This window comes from Dermochelys coriacea, chromosome 1, assembly GCF_009764565.3.
Source record: "Dermochelys coriacea isolate rDerCor1 chromosome 1, rDerCor1.pri.v4, whole genome shotgun sequence".
Lineage (NCBI taxonomy): Eukaryota > Metazoa > Chordata > Testudines > Dermochelyidae > Dermochelys > Dermochelys coriacea.
The window spans coordinates 139,234,873-139,258,788 of record NC_050068.2 but is presented as its reverse complement, the minus strand read 5'-3'; the positions used below and the strand labels follow the sequence as shown (position 1 = coordinate 139,258,788).

Here is a 23,916-nt window from a genome sequence, read left to right as displayed (position 1 = left end):
TTATTTTTTATTACTTTTTATTATTATTATTGTTATATTTCTTTCACAGATACAACTTCATTAGAAAAGACAAGCACTTCAGGTGAGAAATTATTCTACCCATTACAAACTGTAGAACTGGGGACAAATTCAGACCTGATGTAAGCAGACAAAACTCCATTGTGTTTAGTGAGGTTATGCGTGTTTTTAACCAGTGCTGAATTTTGCCGTAGGACAATTTTTCAAAAACTCAAAATATTTTGTTGTTGTTTTATTTATTATTTGTATTACCCATAGCACTAGGAGCCTGAATCAAGGACCAGGATCCCACTTTGCTAGCAGCAATTTAGCAATTCCGTAGTTATGATTACATTGGAATTTGGAGTTGTGAGAATGAAGGATAGGCTTTTTAAAAGCTCCCAAGTAATGTCCACACTGCATTTGGGAAATAGCATAGATTTGTGCTAGTTGTGCTAGCGCTAGTGAACTAAAAATAGCCTGGTCTCCAGCCCAGGTCACAATTTCAAAGCAGGTTTCAGAGTAGCAGCCGTGTTAGTCTGTATTCGCAAAAAGAAAAGGAGTACTTGTGGCACCTTAGAGACTAACAAATTTATTAGAGCATAAGCTTTCGTGAGCTACAGCTTGTCTCCACAGCTATTTCTAGGGTTCTAGCATGAGTCTGTAAACCTGAACTGGGAGGTTTGCTCCCAAATGTGGTGTAAACATACTCTGAGTGACTTATGAACATAAGTCATCAGAGGAAGGATGGAATGGACTGCTTAGAACTGATGGTAAAATAATATAGAGCCTTTCACCTCTAGATCCCTGGTTCCAATCTGACCTACCTGAGTAATGTTAAAAAGGCATTATCATGTGACTGCCATGCCCTGGTTTATGTGACTTCTTTCTGGACAATTGAATAGATCATAAAAATCTCTTCAGTTTGCTGTGATTGACATCCTTCTTGGTAGCATCAGTGCAGGCCAAAGATTGAACTGGTAAAGAGATTGAACAAGCCTGTCTCACTTGCAGTGGTGGATTAGGCACAGAAGCCAGAGGGCAGCGGGAGAAGCCCTCAGCATTCTCCAACCCTGACAGAAGCCAGGGGAGCAGCGGGGAAAGCTCCAGCACCGGGACCCCTGCTGCAGCCCTAGGACTGGAGAAGTGCTCGCTATCTGTCATGGCCTCAGGGCTGCGGGAGCTTTGACTCCCTGCTGTGGCCTGGGGCTGTGGCAGGGGGACAGAGCTTTTCTGGTTTTGGGGCCGCAGTGAAGGCGGCAGAAAGTAGCAAACAGGTTGTGGGAGGGGTGAAATGGAGGGGACCCTGAGTGGAACAGGGGTGGGCCCCAGGGAAACGACAGAAAGGGGTGGGGCCATGGGCGGGGCTGAAGGTGGAAGGGGTGGGGAGGGCCCCCCCCTTGCTCTGGCACTGGGCCCGAGGAAACCTTAATCCATCTTCGCTCACCTGCTGGTGGTCCCACAAGAAGATGAGGTTCAGACACATTGCAGACAAACATAGCAGTGTATCTGTTCTGAGAATAAAGGGAAGACTTCACTTACCATGGCTGGCAATACACAATTCTTCCAAGTACCAAACAAATGTAAAATAATCTCACCATAGTCACACTTATAATTAATAGTACCTAACCCTAGCTGGTTGACAGTCAGAGATGCCTTTTGCATATACTGAAGCTATTAGTTTGACATCACTCGATCCTTTACAGATGTCTGTCATGTTTTGAGACCTGAAGAAGAGCTTTGTGTAATTCAAAAGTTTGTCTCTCTCACTAGCAGAAGGTGGTCCAGTCAAAGATATTGCCTCACCCACCTTGTCTCTCTAATGTTTTGTAATGTGGGTTGGGCCTCTTTTTTTTTTTTTTTTTTTAAACTTTACCAGAGGATAATAAATGCCAGAAATTTTTGACACTGGTTAGAGGAGTCATATTAGAAGCTGAAGAAACAAAGTCTGTTTTTATGGAGGTGGCTCTATACTGTAAATAATACTTTAGGTAAAATGGGAACAAAATATATGCCATCCCGAGTTATGGAATTATTGCATTTTTGGTTTGTGCTCCATTGCCTGATGACATTAGAAGAAACTTTTGTTTGAGGAGAGAAGCAAAGGTGGAAGTGTGGCTTTAGGTACAGATGTCAGATTGCTCACTTCATCGGATGTAGCTGTAGCTCATGAAAGCTTATGCTCAAATAAATTCATTAGTCTCTAAGGTGCCACAAGTCCTCCTTTTCTTTTTGCGGATACAAACTAACACGGCTGCTACTCTGAAAGATGTCAGATTATCTTCCTCAGAAATTAGTAGAAAATAACATCTAAAAAGAATATTTGACCCATTTTGTAACAACAATTTAATGCGTAAGGATATATTCTGCCCTTTCCAGCAAATTGAAGAACAATTCCCATTAAGTGTACAAAATTATATTTTATAGAAATGACATACTATGAAATTACTGTCATTATCTATAGAATTTTTTTTTTTACCTAACATGAAGTATCTGCACTTGAAATAAGGTACCAAAGATGCCTGGAAGAGTGCATTTGTTGTAATATTAAATTAATATTCTATTAACATTAAAACAAAACTTCCCTTCCAGAACATTAAGTGAGTTGCCTGAGTCAAACCAAACAGGCTTATGCTCATTTTTGCATAATTTTTTTTTGCATTTGTCTTAGAAAATATGTTTTTCCTTTCTTTCGTAATCCTTAAATGTAGATGATGTAGGGCCTGATTTTCCTCTCACTTACGTCTATTTTAACTTTGTCTTCACTGTAGTTTTACACGTGTAAAGGGAGATTCAAGCCAAGAATGCCTAGGATGGGAAATAGACTACACAGTGGCCAAGAATCTCTCTATTAAGAGAATAAAAACGTCTGAGAATTCCTACCCATCGAGAGTTAACCAGGGACAAATATAGAGCAAAACAAGCTTTCTTTGTGATTGTGTTGAGATGACTCTTATAAAGGCTGTATTACAGAGTATGTGCATTTTATTGTTAGCATTGAGGGGCATTTCCTTTTCTTCCTTGAATTTCAGGTAACAATGCCAAAGAACCTGACTCACACCTGTAACTCATAGTTAAAAGCCATGAGTAATAGAGTGAGAATTTTTCTGACCATAATTCAAGTAGAAGAATCATGACTTACTGGTTTTATCGCTAACAGATAGGAAAGAACTGTAGAGTTTTTTTTTCTTTTTAAATTAAAGGAAAAATCACAGTCAAATACAATGTGTATTAATGTATACATGCCCTAGAACCTGACTCGCAAATTTCAAGCATGCTTTCCACTCTGTGGTATACCCCCACCAGGCTTTGAGGTTGAATTTGTTAATAATTCTGTAATAGATCTTGTAGCAGTTTCATGGGTCTTCCCACTAAGTGGTATTACAGTTCAATATATGGGAACCAGGTTTGTTTCTGTGATGACAAATCACTTTGTTAGGAAGCCCTTCAGAAAAAATCATATTACTGGTGTCTACCGGCACACTGACAAGCAGTTGTGTAGAGCCCTTCAAAGTAATCATTGAGATATCGCAAGTTGTACCTGAGCTACATTGTCCTCTGAGCTACACTGCCCTTTGAACACTATTTACTCTTGTATTACAATGTGGGAAGACATTTTAACTGGATACATTGAAGAATAAGTTGCTGCATACATTCCTGAGTTTTCCCTGCATTTCTTTGTTCCTGCTTGTATTGATATAGTTTTCTTTTGTTTCATGTATGTCGCTAAAAATTTATTTACTTCCTTTTCATTTTTAGCAAGACCAGCTAATTTGAGGCAAAATAGATATTTCATATTACATACAGTTTTCTATATTTCAATAAAATTGGTAATCTTTGCTCAACAAAGTCACAGGACTAGACTGGCGGGGCTGTCACAGCTCAAGGTTGAGTTGAAACAGAAGAAAGGTGAGGAAGTTCATTGCTACTGGCCAGTCAGTACCAGACTAGTCTCTGTCTTTCATGAGTACTAAAAACACCAACTAAAAACACTAAAAACAAAATTTTCAAAAGAACTCAATTACCAGCATCTCCCATTCAGTAACCTATTCAGATTTTCAAAAGTATTCCACACCCATTGTTCTCAATGTATACTCAGTATTTTTGAAAATCTTGGCCACTTTTTTTAGGTGCTTAAATTGGAGGTTTAGCTTTTTGAAATTCTGTCCCCATTTACTGGTCTTGAGAGTTTGAAACTCTGGCCCTGACATTCTTAGAAGAAAATAAATTAATAAAGCACTAACTTTATGTTTATCTATTTTCTTTTCTCTTTTTTCCAGCAGAATCCTCTATTGTTACTTTTATCACCTACCCCATCAATGCTTCAGTCAAGAAATTAATATTTCTCATATCTAGATCTATTTAGCTTAAGTTTTACTTTTTATTTTGTCATTTTTATAATTTTTGTATATTCTTGTTGTATTTTTCAGCTACAAGTTCAGATACAAGCACAGATACAAGCACTGCAGGTGAGAATGATATGTATTACACAAATAAAAACTGTAGGATTAAGGCCAAATTCAGATATGGTATAAGCAGACAAAACTTCATTGTGTTCAATAGGTTTGGGCTTGTTTAAACCAGGGCTAAATTTGGCCAGCTTTGAACTTTGAAAAAAGGTTCATTATACTGAGTGTTTAGCCACCTCACAGTTAAGGTTGCACTAGTTGAGTTTTTTAAAAAAACTGTTGAATTAATATTTTACAGTTATCCAAAATATACTCCTTTCCCTTTCAGGCAGAACTTTAAGTGTGTTGCCAAAGCCAAACCATACAGGTACATGCTTATTTTTATGGAGGGGTTTTTTTATTATTAATTTGTATGTTAGAAAATATTTAGTGCTGTTGGTCTTGTTGAAAAGTGAATTCAGTGCGTTTGCTAAAACTACTTAAAATATTTTTGAATTATTATTAAATATCCAACACATTCATTATTCACATTTGTATTTTGTCCATTACTGTGGTATATGGGCACACATTTCATGGTTTAAATTGTGTCAGTAATGTTCCAGACAAGAGGGACATAATTTACCCACTCCCCTGATCTCTGAACTTAGAGACAGATGAGCTAATTCTCCTTTCACTTGCAAAAGTTTTATTCTGAAGTAACTCAATCATCTTTTATAAGAAGTTATTATGGATTAATGCTAGTTTATTAATGCTAGTAGATTAATGCAAACAGGAGGAGAGTCTGAAATAAACATGGGAAAGAGACCTGACAGCTCATTTAAGTGATCAGTATTATATTGGCTCATTATCAGAAATTCTTATATTTAATTTATTTATTTTTTCTACAGAAACTACTAATATCCCTGAATTTAACTTCTCCACAACAGTAGGTAAGGCTGTATATTGCTGTTAAATTGTATTTTGAGTGGCATAAAAGCGTGGTTTATGAGCTGTGAGAGTCTATGTTCTAATATTTTGAATATTATTTTTTTAATATCGTATTTCACATTAGCAATCAGTTTTACTGTGGGCCAAGTTCATATGATTTCATTGTGTATATACATGAGAACTGAGATTGTAAACCTACAGGATCCTGTCATAAAACATTCAGTAACTGAAATAAATGGATTTAATGTTACAGTTTTATCTGAATTTCCCAACTTGTGTTTGATAAAAATTTCACCTCAACATTGGCTTTCTCTGTTCCTGCTTCTATGGATACATTTTCTTCTATTGGTAATCTTTGCAAAAGAGTCACAGGACTAGACTGGCAGGGTTGTCATAGCTTCAGTAGAAGAATGGTGGGAAAGTTCATAGCTACTGGGCAGACTGTACGAGACTAATCTGCTATACATGGGGCAAATATCCACAGGCAAAATTTTCAAAAAAAGCTCAGTTACCAGCAGTCCCCATTCAAGCGCTCATTCAGATGTTCAAAAGTATTCAGCACCTCTTGTTCTCAGTGGGTTCTAGGTATTTTTGAAAATCTGGCCCCTTCCTTCAGGTGCCTAAACTGGAGTCTTAACTTTTTGAAATTCTGTCCCCAGTTGTGGGCATAGTGAGCTTAAAAACCTTCCCCCATTTTCTTACAAACAAAAATTTAAGCACTAATGTTATGCTTCTCTATTTTTATTTATTTTGCTGCAGAATCCTCAATCGTTACTTTTATCACCTACCCCATTAATGCTTCAGGCAAGATTTTCTTAACATTTCTCATATTTTGATGTATTTAGCTTATGTTTTACCTTTTTATTGTGTACATTTTAACTTTTTTTCTATTACTCAGATACAACTTCACTAGAAAGAACAAGTGACGAAACAACAAGTGATGAAGGTGAGAATGAGAGCCAAATTCAGATCTGGTGTAAGAGACAAAACTCTCTTATATACAGTAAGGGTGTACATGTTTAAACTAGTGTTGAATTTGGCCCATGATTATTATTTTCACAACCTTAAAAATGTTTATCATATTGGCTGGTTAGCCACCCCCCCTTCATTAAGTTTGCATTGATAGAGTTTTTAAAATATAAAATTCATATGATACTGTTAATCAAAAGAATCTCCTTTCCTTTTTAGATAGAACTTTAAGTGTATGGCCGGAGCCAAATCAGACAGGTAATGCTTATCTTTACATAGTATTTTTCTCCATTTTTTGTATTTTAGAAACTATGTAGAAATGCTGGTTCTATGTTGAACAGTGAATTCAGTACGATTGCTGTGACCAGGGTCCCAGTGGAGCCATGCTGAGATTACTCACTTAGGGCAAACTGCAAAGAATGGGGCAGACAATCCCCAAAATTGGTGATTATTCTGATACTTAGATTTACCAATCCAGCAACAAAACAGCTTCTACAATATCTTATTTGTTACCCAGAAGCCAAAAACACAGTTCCCTTAAAATAACCCAGCCTTGGGCTTCCACCTAGACTGCCAAGTCGCATATGATGAGGATTACTAAAAATCTTGTTCATCATATGAAAAAGTCTACCAATCCCAAAGGATCAGACACATCAAGTTAATGAAGATCTCAGATCGTACCCAAATACATACTTACAGCCAATTCTTATTAACTAAACTAAGATTTATTAAAAGAAAAGAGAGGGAGAGTATTGGTTAAAAGATCATTATATATACAGAAATGCATAGAGTCCTTAGGTCAGTTTCATAGTAGAGATGGTGAGCTTCAGAGTTGCAAAGAATCCTTTCCAGAATCAGTTTATCAGATGATAGTCCAATATCCACTTCGAATATCAGGGTGATCCAGAATGCACTGGAGACCACAGTCTTGCGACTTAAACTTCCCCTGACAAAGTTTAAGCAAATCTGAGATGAAAGGATCAGCTCCCAAAAGCCCTTTACACATTTTCCGGACAGCATGCAGTCCTTGGGTAAAGAATAGTTGCTTTGAAGTAGAATTACCTATTTCCTCTGTATACACAGGTAACTAGTCGCATTCATCAGCATAAGGTAATTATGCATTAAGAAGTTCATAGACAGTTTGCTACAAGCTTCAAAGAGAAGTATAGACAATGAAATTATACACCCAAGTTCCATCTAAATGTTAATATTCCCATTTATCTGTGCATCAATAGATATAGAAACAGACAGGAACCATCTATTTACCTGGTTAACATCTAACAAGATATAAGTAAACACATACAATTAGTACTACCTCTAATTCTCTAACAATACAGGTTTGTGTTTCAAAGCTCTAGTCTATTTAACATGGCTATGTTAGTTATTTATAAGGAAGAGCCCTAATTACCATTTATCTACTTCTCTAATATGTCTTTAAATGCTGAATTTGGGTCATTTAGCCAGCAAGTTACTTAACCCTTTCTGGCTCTGTGTCATAATTGCTAAAACTACTCAAAATATTTTTGAAACAATTTTAAATATCCACCTCCTTCATTACACACATTTATAAGGTGTCCACCATGGTGGAATATGAGAATATGTTTCATGGTTTAAATTGGGTCAATAGTATTCTAAAAAAAAAGGACATAATTAACTCGCTCTCCTGATCTCTGAATTTAGAGACAGAAGTCTAATTCTTCTTTCACTTGCAAAAGTTTTATTCTGAAGTAACTCACTCATCTTTTAAAAGAAATTATTATGGATTCATGCAAGTGCAAACAAGAGGAGTGTCTGAACTAGAAATCAGAAAGTGACTTGCAGCTCATTTATATGACCAGTATTTCACAGGCTTTTTATTAGAAATTCTTGTATTTATTTTTTTTCTGCAGAAACTACTAATAACCCTGAATTTAACTTCTCCACAACAGCAGGTAAGGCTGTTATATCCTTGTTAAACTCTATTTTGAGTAGCAGAAAAGGATGATTTCTGAGCTTTGGGAGTCTATGATCAAGTATTTTGAATATGACTTTTTTTATTATGGTATTTCATATGAGCAATCAGTCTTGTTTTATATCGTGTTCATATGATTTCATTGCATATACGTGAAAGTTGAGATTTTAATCCTACAGGCCCTATCATAAAACATGTAGTAACTGAAAGGGATAAATTTAACATTGCTATTGAACCCTATGTTTGAATTTCCTAACTTCTGTCTGATTAAAATGTTCCCATTAATGTACTGTAGTTTTAGCAGCTACTATCTGCTGCACAGATAATCCACAAGCTCCTAAATACCTGAAAGCCTCCAATCCAGCTATTGACAAGGCCCAGCTTGACTCAGTTTATTATATCTGTCAAGATCACACAGTTTGTTTGATTTGGTTGCTGTTATCCAGTGAAGCCTTTCGGATAAGGTAATGGGAGCATGAATTGAGGCCATTATTCAGTAAAGCACAAATCCATTCATCTCACAGAGCAGAACAGGAAGTATGGAACAATCTTTCAGAACAAGAGAGTGCTGTGTGGCCGCAGAACCCGTGTGGTTCTGCTGTACCTGCATGTGAAAGGGGTAGTATCCATATGATGAGTTATGCATCTCTAATATGGTATGCAGCTCAGACCTGCAGTGGCAGCACACAAACAGTATTTCTGGTGGTTGGGGCATCAGAGTGTGGAAGGGCAAGGGTTCAGGATATGCTGGGCCAGGAACCATGTTTCTTGAAAAAAACAAATTGGTTGAGGATATCAAAACTGAGTTCAAAACAAGTTTGGAAATTAATATCGTCTAACCTATGTATGAATCTAACAGATTGGGTTATCCTGAGTGGGCTAGGCACTGGCTTTAAACTATTCAGCAGACACAATTTGAATTGCAGTGTGAACATGGAATAAAAGAAAATCACAATGATGATGGCCAGCAGTTTTTTGCAGGGTTGAGGCATAAAAGCATGTAGATAGTCCCTAAACTTACTCTATGGCATTTATTGCATCCTTACGATTTATTATTTCGATTATGGTAGCACAGGCCGACTCTAAACAAGATCAGGGCCTCATTGTGCTAAGGCTCAACTTCTTCAGACTACTGTATCCTTTCAGGAGTCTGATTTGTCTTGTGTATCCCCAAGTTTCACCTCACTTAAAAACTAATTGCGTACAATCAGACATAAAAATATAATAGTGTCACAAACACACTATTACTGAAAAACTGCTTACTTTCTCATTTTGTCTATATGAAATTAAGTTTGTACTGACTTCACTAGTGCTTTTTACATAGCCTGTTGTAAAACTAGGCAAATATCTAGATGAGTTGATGTACCCTCTGGAACACCTCTGTGTACCCCCAGGGGTATGCGTACCCCTGGTTGAGAACACTAAGGCACTGTATCAGCACAGAGAAAGAGACAAGTCCATTCTTGTTAGCTTTGTGCTACTATCTAAATTATCTAAACTGAGTCTTTCTAATGTATTGCTTTTAATACAGTGTTAACTATTTTAATAAATTCAGTTACCTTTGTTTCTTTTAGGGAACTTATCTGCAAATATAACCATCAATGTAACTGACAGCGTTACTCTACCAACTATTGCCAATACGAATGGTAAGGGGCAAACTTATTTTAATTTAAACAGTGAGCTGAGTGTATTAGTATTTTTGTAATACTGTATAATGAAGTGAGTTTATAAAATAATTAAAGCTTCAAACAATGTTTAAAAAGCGCCCCACGGGCCAGGCATAGAACCTTTTACTTTTGTAAAATAGGTTTAAAACTGTATCATCCAACAATCTAAAGTCACTGCCTTCTGATGGCTGTCTATCTACTAAAGTAAAAAAAAAAAGTGCATTACATAAATTAGCCCTGTTTATTGTGTAGCACAAAAAACATAAACTATGCTTCCCATTTGTCATATGGTGATAACTTCAGCAGAGAAATCAGGAATTGATTGGGAATGAAGACTGAACTACTGTCTCACCCCAAGAAGTGGTGCCTACACAAAAGGATTGAGGAGGATTGGCTAAGTGGGGTGTGGAAGCTTGCAGTGTCATTGGCTGAGCTGATTATTGTTTGATTTCTTTGTAGGTATAAGTAGTTGTAAAAATGGTAAGTATGTGACTTACTGTATATACAAAAATATTGTACCATGTGAAAGAAAAAAAAATTCATATCACAATAGGATAAAATAATGAGATGGACCAAAAAGAATAGTTTTTGAATCTCATGTGTTCATGAAATAAATAGCCAGAGTAAGACCATCAAATACACATGATAGTTTTTAAAGTTTTTGAGCATAGTAGTATGTTAAGAGCCTGTTCATGATATGCTGAGTTATATTACATTGTGGTGCATAGTATATTAACCGTATTAGTTTAACTACGCATGTTTGTTTAATTTAATATTCAACAACAAAACTGTCCAGATAAATGGGGCTTTCCTTCACTCTTTGCACCTGGAAAGTTGTAATATGGATTACAGAAATTAATGTCTTATTTCATTGTTTAGAGAAGTAGCTGCTTTACCCGACTTTGGATGATATCTGTCTGTCTATCTAATATGATACTAAATTAACTTCCCATTCTAAGTATAGGGAATCAGTGGCACATTGTCTCAGATACTAGTTTGTGGAAAATATAATTGCTGCTTTGTTTTCTTCTATTAAACGGTAACCACTAAAATATGTTTTTATTATATATAGCGAGAGTATGTTTATGTATATGTGTATAGATATACTATGTAGTTATGCTGGGGGAAGAGTTACAGAACAATTTAGGTAGATATACATTACATCTGAATACTGCGACTTAGATACCCTGGTGGTAGGTGCCTTACAAACACCAATAAAGCATAGATAAAAATGTAAAATATTTCACAAACCTCAAGACATTTAAGTTTATACAGACATTCATCATTTAAAAACATAATGTATAAATACATATGTTGAACAAGATTACATTTGAATTTAACTGTATTAATATTTTTTTGCAGAAACAAAACTATCTGATAACAACTTATATAATTTATCAGCCATCTGTAATGACTCAGGTTAGTGGGTTTTTTCCTTAAGTGTATCATATCCAAATATTTATCTCTTCTGAGCAGTGAGGCATACATGCAATATATTTATAAAATCTCTAAAATATCCTAGGTTTGAAATTCTTATATTCTGGTTGCCAAACTAGAAAAAACAAGTATGTAAGTTTCTCTTACAAAATTATGTGCAATATTAAAAATAACATTTATGAAAATATTTTCTGAGTTAGTATTTCACAAGTTTAATACTGAAGGAAAATTATTAAATTTATAATTTCTCTCATCCACATGTAAATGTAAAGTTTAAATACTACTAGTACCTATCATTATCAAGCTTGGGAAATGCAAAGAATGCATTTAAAATTGTATTATAATAATATCATTAATGTTATTTTAAACCAGGGGTGGGCAAACCACAGCCCATGGACTGGATCCGGCCCCTCAGAGCTTTGGATCCGGCGCATGGGATTACCACCCCATGGTGTTGCGGGCCCCATGCCACTCCGGGAAGCGGCCGGCACCACATTCCTGAGGCCCCTGGCGGGGGGCGGGGAGGGCAGGGTAGAGGGCTCCGTGCACTGCTCTTGCCAGTGGATACCTCCCCCGAAGCTCCCATGGGCCAGGAACGGGGAACCACAGCCAATGGGAGCTCCCCTGAGCCCCCTCCTGCATTGTGCACCCTCTCTTGCACCTCAACCCTGTGCCCTGAGTCCCCTCGTACACCCCGCACCCCTCCTCTGCCCCAATCCCTTGTCCTGAGCCCCTTCCTGCACACTGCACCTCCTCCCACACTCCCTCCTGCACCCCAACCCCCACCCCAGCCCTACATTCATGGCCCTGCATACAATTTCCCCACCCAGATATGGCCCTCAGGCCAAAAGGTTTGCCCACCGCTGTTTTAAACAGACAGTAAAATAGTGTTATATTTAAAAATAAGGATAAAAAGGAAACAATAGAAAGCATATGTAAGTATTGAGGGAGCACTGCAATAGTTCAAAGTTAGATGTATTACACAATACACTCCAATATGAAAATTAAAACTAAGGAAACTAAAATGGACAGACTCATAATTAAGAGGGATTTTGAAGAGCCAAGACATAAAAACAAATAAGAGATTTGTTAGGTATATTGGCAGCAGAAAACCTCTTGATGGGTCCACTGGACTATTGGGAAGTAAAGATAGAAATTAAAGAGGGTGAGGACTTTGCAGAGCAACTAAATGATGTCTTTGTATCATTACTGATTCAAAAAAATAGACTTCCCTATTCCGTTCAGCAACACCCCCGACTGGTCACAAGGGGGGGGACTCATATAGGAGTCACTACATCATCAGTATGCCACTAGAAGATTTCCCCCATACCAGCCTGAAACATATAGAGCAGAATAAAATTGGGGAAGCACTATAAAGCTGTCCTTATGCAGCTCAAGGTCTGGGTCTCTGTGTGTGCAGTCTAGTTTTTCTATCTTGAAAATGATACAGGAGAAATAGAAGGAGTTCAGAGATGGGCAGCAAAAAATATTAGAGACCCAGAGAAACTAAAGATATTGGGAATATTTAGTTTAGGTAGGAAATAACTAAGCATGGCAAAAGAATACAGAATAATGACTGGTACAGAGAAGGTAGATTGAATACTCTTATTTATCTTCTCACATAATACAAAAAAAGTGAAATGTATAGTTCTCAAAATGGTTCTAAATCAAGCAATTAATCATGAACATTATTATTAACTTTATCTTTTTGTATTTAGTTTTCTACATGGGCTCTGTAAAATTTCAGTACAGTGAAAAAAGCAATAATACTTCCGTAAGCGTTGAAATAGTAAGTCCTAAGAATTTTTTATCCATTCTCCAGTCTATCCATTTAAATTAATTTTATCCTAATATGATTTTTAAAATGTTTTGTAAATTGTTAACTCTTGTATCATAATTTGTTTCACAATCTCTAATGGTTCGTTTGGTACTATATCTATGTAATAGATGCCCGATGTCCCTTTCAGCAAAATGTCCGCTATGTGTAGTAAACCTAGAAATATTAGTTGTTGATGTGATGCTTCCCAGTGGTACCCAGGGCTGTGGTGCACCTTGCCATGATCTGCCCTTAGCATGAGGAAGTCTTGTCTGTGGCTGTTGTGAATGAGCTCCCTTTCTCCACTGACCATGGGCAGCACAAGTGCTCCCCATGAGGCTTCACACACCCTGCTGTTAATGTACAGGTTAGCAAATGTTACACCTCAGCCCTTGAGTGTCTCCCTGAAGTGTCCAGCCTCAGTCCACTGCTTTCAAAGAAACAGTACACCCCAGCTTACCAGTTCCACCTCAGATCATCACTATCCTTAGTACAGAGCAGTTAGATAAGTTTGTAGTGAAATCAAGTATAAGTTTATTTAACAAAGCATAGTGATTCAAGTAATAGCAAGTAGAAGTGTTGGAAACAAATATTTACATATAAAATAAAGTAACCCACATTCTAGACTAACCAAGTATTGATCACCCAAAGTCCTTCAGTGGTTTAGAGCCAGGCTTGGATGACCCTCCTTACACAAAACAAGCATGCTGTCAGCTTGCCTTCTCGGTGAAGGACTCAGTGTGTTTTTTTGAGATATACCAGTCCTATCATTCGTCTTTATTCATAAATAGGACCCCCTGTTGTTTGTTTATTCCTGCAGATTTCCTCTCTTGTAGAGTTCACAATCTCATTTTTTGCCTGTGGCTCAGTATGCAACAGACCTACACTGGGAGGTGTACATCAGAAAAATGGCCAGACAGAGCAATAGGTGTCTGTTACCTCCCGCCTGAAAGGAGAGTTTCTGGGATATATCACCTCCTGGTGAGAGGGGCAGTGGGTATCCACAGTGGGTCCAGGCTATGGCCCTGCCCATGCTCCCCCCGAAGCCAGTGGAGGCTCAGCTCCAGCCGCAGCCTGAAACTCAGGCTCAGCCAGTGGCTAGGTCAGCCAGGGGCAGCTCAGGCCAGCTGGCAGGTGTCGGGCCCACTATTGTGGCCCTGGGCAGCCAGCGAGGGTTGGACCAGCTAGGGCAGCCCTAGGCAGCTCAGGTATCAGGGACACCGGTGGTGGTTAGGCCAACCGGCTTGGCCCGGGGCAGCTCAGGGGTCAGGCCCACAGGTGGGGGTTGGACCAGCTGGGGCAGCTCGGGCTGGCATTGCTGGCATGGCTTGGGCTGGTCCAGGGGTTGGATCAGGCTGGCCAGGGTCAGGCTGCCTGGGGTGGCTTGGGCAGCCCAGGAGTCAGGCCCGCCAGTGTGGCCTGGGGTAGCCAGTGGGGTTGGGCCAGCTTGGGGTAGCTCAGGTCTCAGGCCTGCTGGCAGAGGTCGGGCCAGCTGGGAGGCCGGAGCAGCTGGGGTGTGCCAGTTAGCACAGCTTGGGCTGTGGGATGATTGGGGCTCCAGCTGTGGGGAGAGTTGGGACTCGGCGGGGGCGAGGGGGCCTCGGGTGGTAGGGATGGGGCCGGTGGGCTAACCTCCCCAAAGGGCGGGTTCACCTGCTGCCCATTCCTGGTGACCTCCCTTATCTCCAAGACCTTAAGAACATTGTTTTCCGTATTGTTATATAATTCCTTAAATATTCTTAAATATTCCTTAAATATTTTCACTCCATGCATCTGAAGAAGTGTGTTTTTTACCCACGAAAGCTTATGCCCAAATAAATCTGTTAGTCTTTAAGGTGCAACCAGACTCCTTGTTGTTCTTGTGGATACAGACTAACATGGCTACCCCTGTGATACAATGATTATGAATACCCGTGGGTTACTGATTTACAGTAGACACCTCACCTATCATCCTTTGGTAAACTATCATGCATATATCTGGCCCAGGGGATCCCGCAAAAATCCTATATACCCCCTGTGCTCTCTGCCAACTGGCATCCAGTGGTTCCTGGGTTACAGCGTTAAGATTTCTGTTAAATCATGTTTTACAGTATGCACATGATGAGTGCTTTTAACCTTTGCAATTTCAGACTGTTGGGTTGAGTAAGATGTACATTTTTTAAAAAATTATATAAGAATTTTATTTTTAATTATTTTTTGAATCTGTGTTTCTAACAGATTGATGATGTAATCAGCAGCCATAAAGTTACAAAATTAATTCCATTTACCACACCTAATCTACAAGAATCAAAGTAAGTAACTTATAATTATCATCATAAGTTGACTCTTCCAATTCTGCTGAATACTGGTTATATTTAAGATTAAGTGAGGACTATTATGTCATCAGTAGGTTTTTCACTTCTCATTATTCCTGTATTTATTCTAGAATGAATAATAGTTTAAGGAATGTATACGGAATTTCAATATTTTCTCACAGCATGTGTAAAATTTACATTGCTTAGACTATTCTTAGTTTTAGTTTTATATATTGGTGTTTTGATATTTTACAAACAGTATTATTTGCTATCCTTATTTAGACTCTTATTCTGCAACTTCAGTGGTGCTCCTTATTTAAACTCTTATCCTGCAAATGCAAGTGTCTATTTTCATGGAGTCCTTTGCAGGATCAGGGCCTTAGTAAGAAAATAACAAAGTGTGTTGAAGCTGTGTAAAATTCACCATATGTACTGACAGGCTGATTAAAGGGAAAAAATCTGATCACGTGTCTGTTATCAGCTGTGAATTCAAATGTGGGTGTTCAGCAGGAAAACCCAGTTTTGGTCTCATTCTGCTTAGAAAATGAAATACTGTTGTGCTTATGATTGCCTACATGAATGTGTCACATTCACCTTGTTCTGTTTTGGACTCTGGTGCCACTTTTTCTTTCATAATATTCCGAAGATATATACTTTGCTTTCTTTGCAAACATCCAAAACTCTTGGTTGGGCAAAACAAAGCTGGTAAGATCATTCTCCTAGCCCATTACTCTAGTCAAATTCCCCCCTCTTTGACTCTCTGCTGGCTCTTCTTGTTTCACTGCATCAAATTCAAAGTTGGAGTAGCATGGGTTTGAGCAAGGTTGAAGTGGTAAGCTAGAGATTGGAATTCAGAAAAAATTCCCTTGCAAGTTGGTGCTTATTCTATTGTTGAAGGACAGATCTTGTTTACAGAAGGAGCTTACATGACTCTTCTGTTCCCATGCCCTGCTTCAATTACAAGTTCTGACTGTGTTCCACATACTTGCTCGTTAGCAGAACGTGAGTCAGAAATTGTCTATTGCTCAATGCTAAATTACTTTACAATAAGTGAATTGATAATAAAATAAGTTTATGTGGGTGTGATGACAGAGGATTAAATTTAAATTCCTCTGACATTGTCAAGTAGCAAACAGGAATTACAGGGCTTCATCCAAAATGCCAACTAATTCTTTTCTTAACAAATACTGTTTACTACAATATTAGAAATTTGCACCATTAAAGTAATTATACAATTTTAAAATATGATTTTGAGTTAGCATGTTAGGAAATCATTGCCAAGTAAATTTCAAAGAACATTTCAAGAAATATTATATATCTTAACATTCTTTTAGTTCCTACCATTTTAACTTCTGTGAATATCTTCTTTATAAACATAAGTAGAATCCACCATTTATAGTTAACCTTTGCTTTTAAAGAATTTCAGAATTCAACAAAACATTGCAAGAACAAAGTGAGGTAAGCACTTTTATTTGTGTGCTTATTTGTTATTATAGCTATTTGGAAAAGAGAACTTTCTATTTATTTCTGACATTCTCAATATCTGATGATCAAACATGTTTTCTATTGAAAGAATAATTAAGTTTTATTTTATTTTTCCTTACAGTCTTCTGTTATGGAGTGTGCTGCAGAAAATCAAAGGTCTGCCATGTTAACATTTTAAATAATAATTTTACTCCCTAGGATCCTGCACTGTATTGTGTACAAAAAATGGATATGTAGTAGAACTGAGCCAAACTAGCTAGGAAGTCAGATGTGGGGCTGATCCTGTCTCAATTGAAGTAAATGGAAACAGGATTGAGGCCCCATGTATACAGACTCAGGGACAGACTGAGAGACCCTGGATCAAATCCTAGTCCCATTGAACTCACCTTGGATTTGTCCCAAAGTGTCAGAGAAAGGAGGAAGTTTAGCCAGAGTACATCTTTAGGGATCATTACCAGTTAGTGCAGGTTAGGATAGCTGCCAGGATAGGCTAATTTGCAACATGGTGGGTAATAGGGCAGAGGATCAAGGAACTGTAACTAGCTCCTTGACAGCTTCCTCCCCCCACCCTCACCCTGCTCCTGCCGCAGCTTTGCTCATGCGACATAAAATGCCCAGACCAGCAGGGAGGAAGACCAAAGTGGTGGCACTCAGGATAGAACAGGACATTTGTCCCACCCCCCTGATGCCCAATTTGCCAGTTTGTAGGGGGATAGCTGATCATTTTTGGTCACCCACACGTATCCCCAGCCCTGGGTTATAATGCCTCTTCCCTGGGCATGGGCACCATCTTTGCTGGCACTTAATGACTTTCCAGTCTCCCTCTCTGTGAGTTATTGGTCTTGAAGCAGGGTTGCCAACTTTGGTTGGACGTATTCTTGGAGGTATCATCAGATGACAATCTTTAATTAAAGTTTAATCTTTAATTTCTGGAGACTCCAGAACAATCCTGGAGGGTTGGCAACCATATCTTGAAGGTGGCATAATTTTGTATTATGTACTGTGGTAGTGTTTCTCAAACTTGGGACGCTGCTCGTTCAGGGAAAGCCCCTGGTGGGCCGGGCCTGTTTGTTTACCTGCCGCTTCTACAGGTTCGGCCGATTGCGGTTCACACTGGCCGCGGTTTGCCACTGCAGGCCAATGGGGGCTGCAGGAAACGGTGCGGGCTGAGGGATGTACTGGCATCTGCTTCCTGCAGCCCCCATTGGCCTGCAGTGGTGAACCGCGGCCAGTCGGAGCCGTGATCAGCTGAATCTGCAGATGCGGCAGGTAAACAAACCAGCCCAGCCCGCTGGGGGCTTTCCCTGAACAAGCAGCGTCCCAAGATTGGGAAACACTGTACTGTGGGCCTAGCCAGAATGCTCCTATGTGGGATCTGGAAGGAATTTTCCCTCCAAGCAGAACTGGCTGATGTCCTGAGAGTATTTTGACTTTTTCATATCTCCTGGGAGGCCTGGATTGGGAGGAAGAACATTTGAATTGTTTCCACTGTTGCTCAGTGTGAGGTAGAGTAGTTGCTGACTGGCATGCTCTTGGGGTAATCTGATTTTGTAAGGGAAGTCTCTTAAATCTAGTGCAGATCAAAGAATTTCTAGTCTCTACCTTCATTTGTATGAGGGGTTGTATGTGGTTGGGTCCCACAAATGACATTGAGGTCAGGCAGTGGCTGACTGATTTCTTGTTTTAGGGTTATGATGTAAAGCCACAACCTCTTACCCTGGCCCCTCATTCTGAGTGGTAAGATTTGGGGTACTGATCTCATCAGTATTACTTTGGCTAAACAGAAGTTTCAGCTTGTCACTTAAACTCAGTCACTATGTTGTGTCTTCATTCATTTACTTGTCTTTTGTAACTGAGTGCCGTGGAGAATCTGGCCTTAAGACTTAGTTGGTGTCTGTGGAACAAGGAAAGAGTAAACCAGTACAAAGTAATACTTTCTTTCTCTCTATTTTTAAATTGAAAAGGGAAAGTTGTTAGCATAATAATAATCCTCAGATTTGAAAATAGGTTGGGAAAATGGTACTTGAATTCAGATATTGGCAGTATTTCTGTATACAGCATCTAAAGTTAAATCTGTTTCTTGTTTACAATTCATTTTCTTCTCATTGCAGTATATCAGTCTGCAAGTTTATAATAAAGCTGGCCAAGACTGTTAATATAAGTAGTTTAATAGCACATTTAAAAGACAGAGCAGAAATACGCCAAATTGGTAAGTTGTATTTAATATATTTTTATTACAGTGTCCCCCTTCAGTCTAAGGATAATAATTTTAAAGATGGCACTGTAAACTTTAACAGAAAAGAAGCAAATGTATTTTTAAAATAAAAGCGTTTATTACAGTTATTTGCAGGTACAGTATATGTGAAGTATCTCTCTGCCACGTTTCATATTTTGGATATTTAGATATGGAAATGTATTTAGTGTTTGTATTTATTGGGGAGATTTTCTGTTAGAAAAACTGCTGATTAAGTTTGTACAACAAATTAATGAAGGACAGGCTGCCACATTACTTGATAAGGTACAGGTATTTTTATGGTAGTGGGTCATGCTATCTTTTTTTAAAATCATAAGTCATGAAGTTGTTCATTCTACACTCCATTTGTTTGCACACACCAAAAGAGCCATCTCCACTGTCTGTGACAGCTTGTGCCACTCCGCAAAGATGTGATGGTGTACTAATATTTATATTGATTTATTGCATGATTATGAATGTGAAAAAAAGCTTGACACAAACTATCTCAAAATGTTTTATGGAATTTAAATGGTCAAAATTATTATTTTCAACAATTGTATATAATGGTTACGAGTGCTACTGGACAAATCAGGATTACGCTTTTTTGTGTCTTTGTCACCATAGAACAGTGCTTCTGTTCAGCTCTGCAATCTTGGCCCCCAGCTGCTGAAGAGTTACAAATATTGCAATGGTAAGTATAAATAGCAAAGGCTTGCTTTCCTATTTAAGGAATATTCTGATACTTAGTCTGGGATGCATTAGCAAATACCCCAGCCTCAACATAACAATTGGGAAGGGAATCTCCATAAGTAAAACCCACTGTAATTTTCCTCTCCTCCTTTTAGCTCTCTCACGTGGGTTTTCCCCCATGCTATAAGGTCCAAAGTCCAGATATCATCCACAAAGTAGTCACCAAATGTAGTGTTGCTAATACAATACCTACATTACTGGTGAGCATTTAACAAAATAGAATTCAGAATTTGCATCCTCAAAATGTGACAAATTAACAATATTTGTCGCCAGAGTACCACACACATCTGATCTGATGCACTATTGTAATGATGTCATCTAAAAGTTTCCTTTACTGAAGCCTTATTAAATTGTGTTCTTTAATATATAAACAATGCTAAGATTGCCACAACTTTCATACCATTCTTTTATTTTTCTATAGTGATGGACAAGACACAGTTGTATGTGCTGCCCCTAGCAAACTTGGCCCTCCAGCTTCTCCTGCTGCTGCTTCCAGTAAAATTTCTATTGACAGTCCTCCTCATGATATTCATCCCCCCAAACATACCACTGTTTTTTCTCCTCATCTTTCAACCAAACCTAGTACTACAAATCATCTTTTGACGAAACTTATTGCTATGCATTCCACCACACCTACCACAATTCCCCCTGCTACTCCTTCTTCTGCACACACCACTACAATTCCCCCTGCTACATCTTCTCCTACAAGTACCGTTACAATTCCCCCTGCTATGCATTTCACCAAACATTTCACTACATCTCTCACCAAATCTACCACAATTTCTCTTCCTACGTCTCCAACCAAACCTGCTACTGTAGTTCCTTCTACCATTCCTTCGACCAAACCTATAAATGTGGCTCCTGCTCCTTCCACTGAACTTACCGTCCTCTCTCCTCCTGGTATTCATTCGACCACTGACAGCCAAGCTACCGTGGCCAAGGGTACAACAGGTAAATATGACAAGCTGATAGATTTTTTTCTTTTGTCTCTTAGATTCTTTTGTCTGAGGGAGTTTTTCCCCTCACAGAACTAACATCTTACCTGTTTATTCAAGTTTCAAAACTGATTTAAGTAACATAGTTCTGAAAGAGCCTTGTGCTGTTAAGAGTCTTAAGCAAACCTAATAGAGTACAGTACTCTTTTTGGGACAGGTTCTACCACCCTTATTCATGTTGCCTAGTGCCTTACTCTAGACTCATTGATAACAATAGGAGTTAAGGCTCTATGTGACCTGTTTCTAGCACCACACATTGGCTAGGCAAAATGCAATAAACAAATAAGAGAGTGACAGAACTGGTCAGAAAAGTCTTGAAATAAGTTTGAATTTAAAATAAGTCTTCATGATTTTAGAGGCTTTTATGCTTCAGTGAAAAAAACATAACAAAAAAACAGAAGACGGATGGGAGGGGGAAAAAGAATATAGTTGCAGGATTGAAAATAAATGTATTCTTCAGATAAATTACCAGGTGCTTTCATATATTTCTTTCTTTCCTTTAAAAGAAAGAGATTCGGAGTCATGGCAAAGAATTTGCAGTTGCTGTCATAAAAAAGAGCTTTGTGGAAACAAAGCAAAATTATCCATCAATACTAGATTCTCCTTAAAAAGTTGTAACTGGGTGGGAATATCCTCTGAGATTTTAGATATTTACATTTGTGTATGTTGTCTCTGAAATCCTACTCTGGATCTTATCCTACTCCCACTGAAATCAAAGATAAAACTTCCAGAAAATAGTTAATTAGAATGTCATTAAAGGCCAGACATATCATCAAATGTGCCTGGTCTACTGAGGACCACTGTGCCAGCCAGAGTGACCATGGCTGATGGTATCATACCAGATATTGTAGCGAGAAGTTCCCAGATCTGACTTAGTCCTGTGAATTCATGAATCTCTGGGGTGGCCCCTCAGGCAACATCAGGTAAGGTCCAGGCATAACCCCTTTGCGTGTCGATGGAGAGTTTGAGAGCACGGTGTGCTGGGATATTTTTGTCCATCCCGGCGACATGGCAGAGGAGCATGCAATGGTGATTTTGAATGCAGTGAGTGACTGGTGGAAGGGCAGATCTCTGCAAGATTATGGCATTTTGCACAAGTCAAACCACTTTATGCTCAGGATTTGGTGATGACCATGTATATGAAATGCCTCAAGCTGCTCCAACTCCGCCTGTAAGAGAGTCCAAGTTTCTGACCAATATAGCAGTGTGGAAGTACACAAGTTTGATAGATCCTGAGCTTTGTCTCAGCACAGAGATGTTTTTGCATCTATAGGCAAGGCATGGACTTCATGTAGGAGATGATGAGACCTATTTGTCAGAGGACATCTGATTTGCTGTGTTGGTTTGAACTCTGCGTGTGGCCTAGGTAGATGAACTCATAGGCGCTGTCCATGGTGCCTGACCCCACCTTTTTTGAGGATTCTGGTGGTCCAGCTTCAAGGTTCTGGACATTGGTCTTCTGCCATGAGACATTCAACTCCATGGTGTGGGCAGCACCTCAGAAACTTTTAAGAGCAGGGTGGAAATTCTCTGGCTTCCCCACAAATAGGGCAGCATCATAGGTATACTCTTTGTCAATGAATGTAGCTTGACCAACCTTTATTCTGATGTTTGGAGTGGGAAATCCTAGTATTCAGTCAATAGCTCAGAAGAAGGCTGCAAGGGAGAGAACATCTCTGCTGCACAGCTGTCACTTTACTCTTTAACAAGCACAAGAGAGTTGCAGATCTTTTCAAAATAGCATGTCCTGAGATGCATCCTCCCCTTGATTAGTCTCAGTGCTCCCATGACTCTGAGGTTTGTCAGCCCTTCAGACTAGGCAAAGTGCTTCCTGCCTTCCTTCTCTCCAGTCAGTCCTCCTTATGTGTAGGGCAGCCAAGATTATACCATAACTGTAAATATTTTACCAGTTAATGCATATTTTCTAACAATAGCTCTCAATTTAAGGATCTAAAATTAGAATTAGCAGGCTGAAAATTAGAGACTAGTTTAAACAAAACTGGGTCCATTTACACTGGTGCTGAATTTTCATCTTCTTTATATATGTGAATAGTATAATTCCACAGTGATTTAATTAGTGATGAATGTCCACCTTCTGGGCTAGGCTTGCTGTGTGATGGTAAGCTGTGTGAGGTAATATCTTTAATTGGACCAACTTCTGTTGGAGAAAGATATAAGCTTCTGATCTTACACAGAACTGCCCTTCTGATCTGAAGAAGAGCTCTGTGTAAACTCGGAAGCTTGTCTCTTTGTCCAAGAGAAGTTATCCAATAAGCAATATTACCTCATCCACCTCATCTCTCTAGTATCTTCGACAGGTCTTCCGTGACTCAGCCCTCTGGCTCAGTCACACACGCTATCTGTAGATGGAATAGAACAAACCCCTTTCAGGGTATACAGTCTTTAAATTGTCCCGGCCCTGGTATAGGGCATATGCCTGGGGCTTCCTCCCCAGAGACATTGTCTTTCTGGAGCCCTCCCTTGCCTCAGTTCTTACTTAGGGCAGCAATTGATCCAGTGGGGGTCGATTTATAGTGTCTACTTTTAGTTGCGGTAAATTGACCCTTGAGTGCTCTCGCGTCGACTCCTGTACCCCAGCCCCGCAAGAGGCGCAGGTAGAGTCAACAGGGGAGTGGCAACAGTCAACTCACTGCAGTGAAGACACCACAGTGAGTAGAACTAAGTACGTCGACTTCAGCTATGTTATTCACATAGCTGAAGTTGCGTAACTTAGATGGATTCTCCCCTATCCCCAGTGTAGACCAGGCCTTGGTCCCCACAGCCAGCCAGGAGCTTCTTCCTATCTCCCCCATTCCCTGCCACACTGAGCTGTCCATGGTCCTGCTGCTCTTCTAGCCAGCTAGGAAAAGCTCTCTTCCCGCTCCAGGCAGCAATTGACTGCTCTGTTTCTGCTGCTTCTTTATATGGCCCTCCATGGCTCTGACTGGCCACTCCAGCAGCCCCTCTGATTGGCTGCTTCCCCTGC

General features: G+C 39.1%; 1 protein-coding gene across 1 annotated transcript in view; it reads left to right on the top strand.

Moving 5' to 3' along the window:
• ADGRG2 (adhesion G protein-coupled receptor G2) overlaps positions 1-23,916 on the top strand; it is an 82,688-nt gene that overhangs the window by 24,486 nt on the left and 34,286 nt on the right. The window contains 19 exon segments of the mRNA XM_043504577.1: positions 50-82; positions 4,278-4,320; positions 4,423-4,466; positions 4,735-4,773; positions 5,294-5,335; positions 6,093-6,137; positions 6,232-6,279; positions 6,522-6,560; positions 8,192-8,233; positions 9,828-9,899; positions 10,380-10,400; positions 11,283-11,339; positions 13,076-13,146; positions 15,391-15,464; positions 16,886-16,925; positions 17,074-17,108; positions 19,064-19,161; positions 19,810-19,876; positions 20,357-20,886. Coding sequence (XP_043360512.1) covers positions 50-82; positions 4,278-4,320; positions 4,423-4,466; positions 4,735-4,773; positions 5,294-5,335; positions 6,093-6,137; positions 6,232-6,279; positions 6,522-6,560; positions 8,192-8,233; positions 9,828-9,899; positions 10,380-10,400; positions 11,283-11,339; positions 13,076-13,146; positions 15,391-15,464; positions 16,886-16,925; positions 17,074-17,108; positions 19,064-19,161; positions 19,810-19,876; positions 20,357-20,886 — 1,440 coding nt within the window.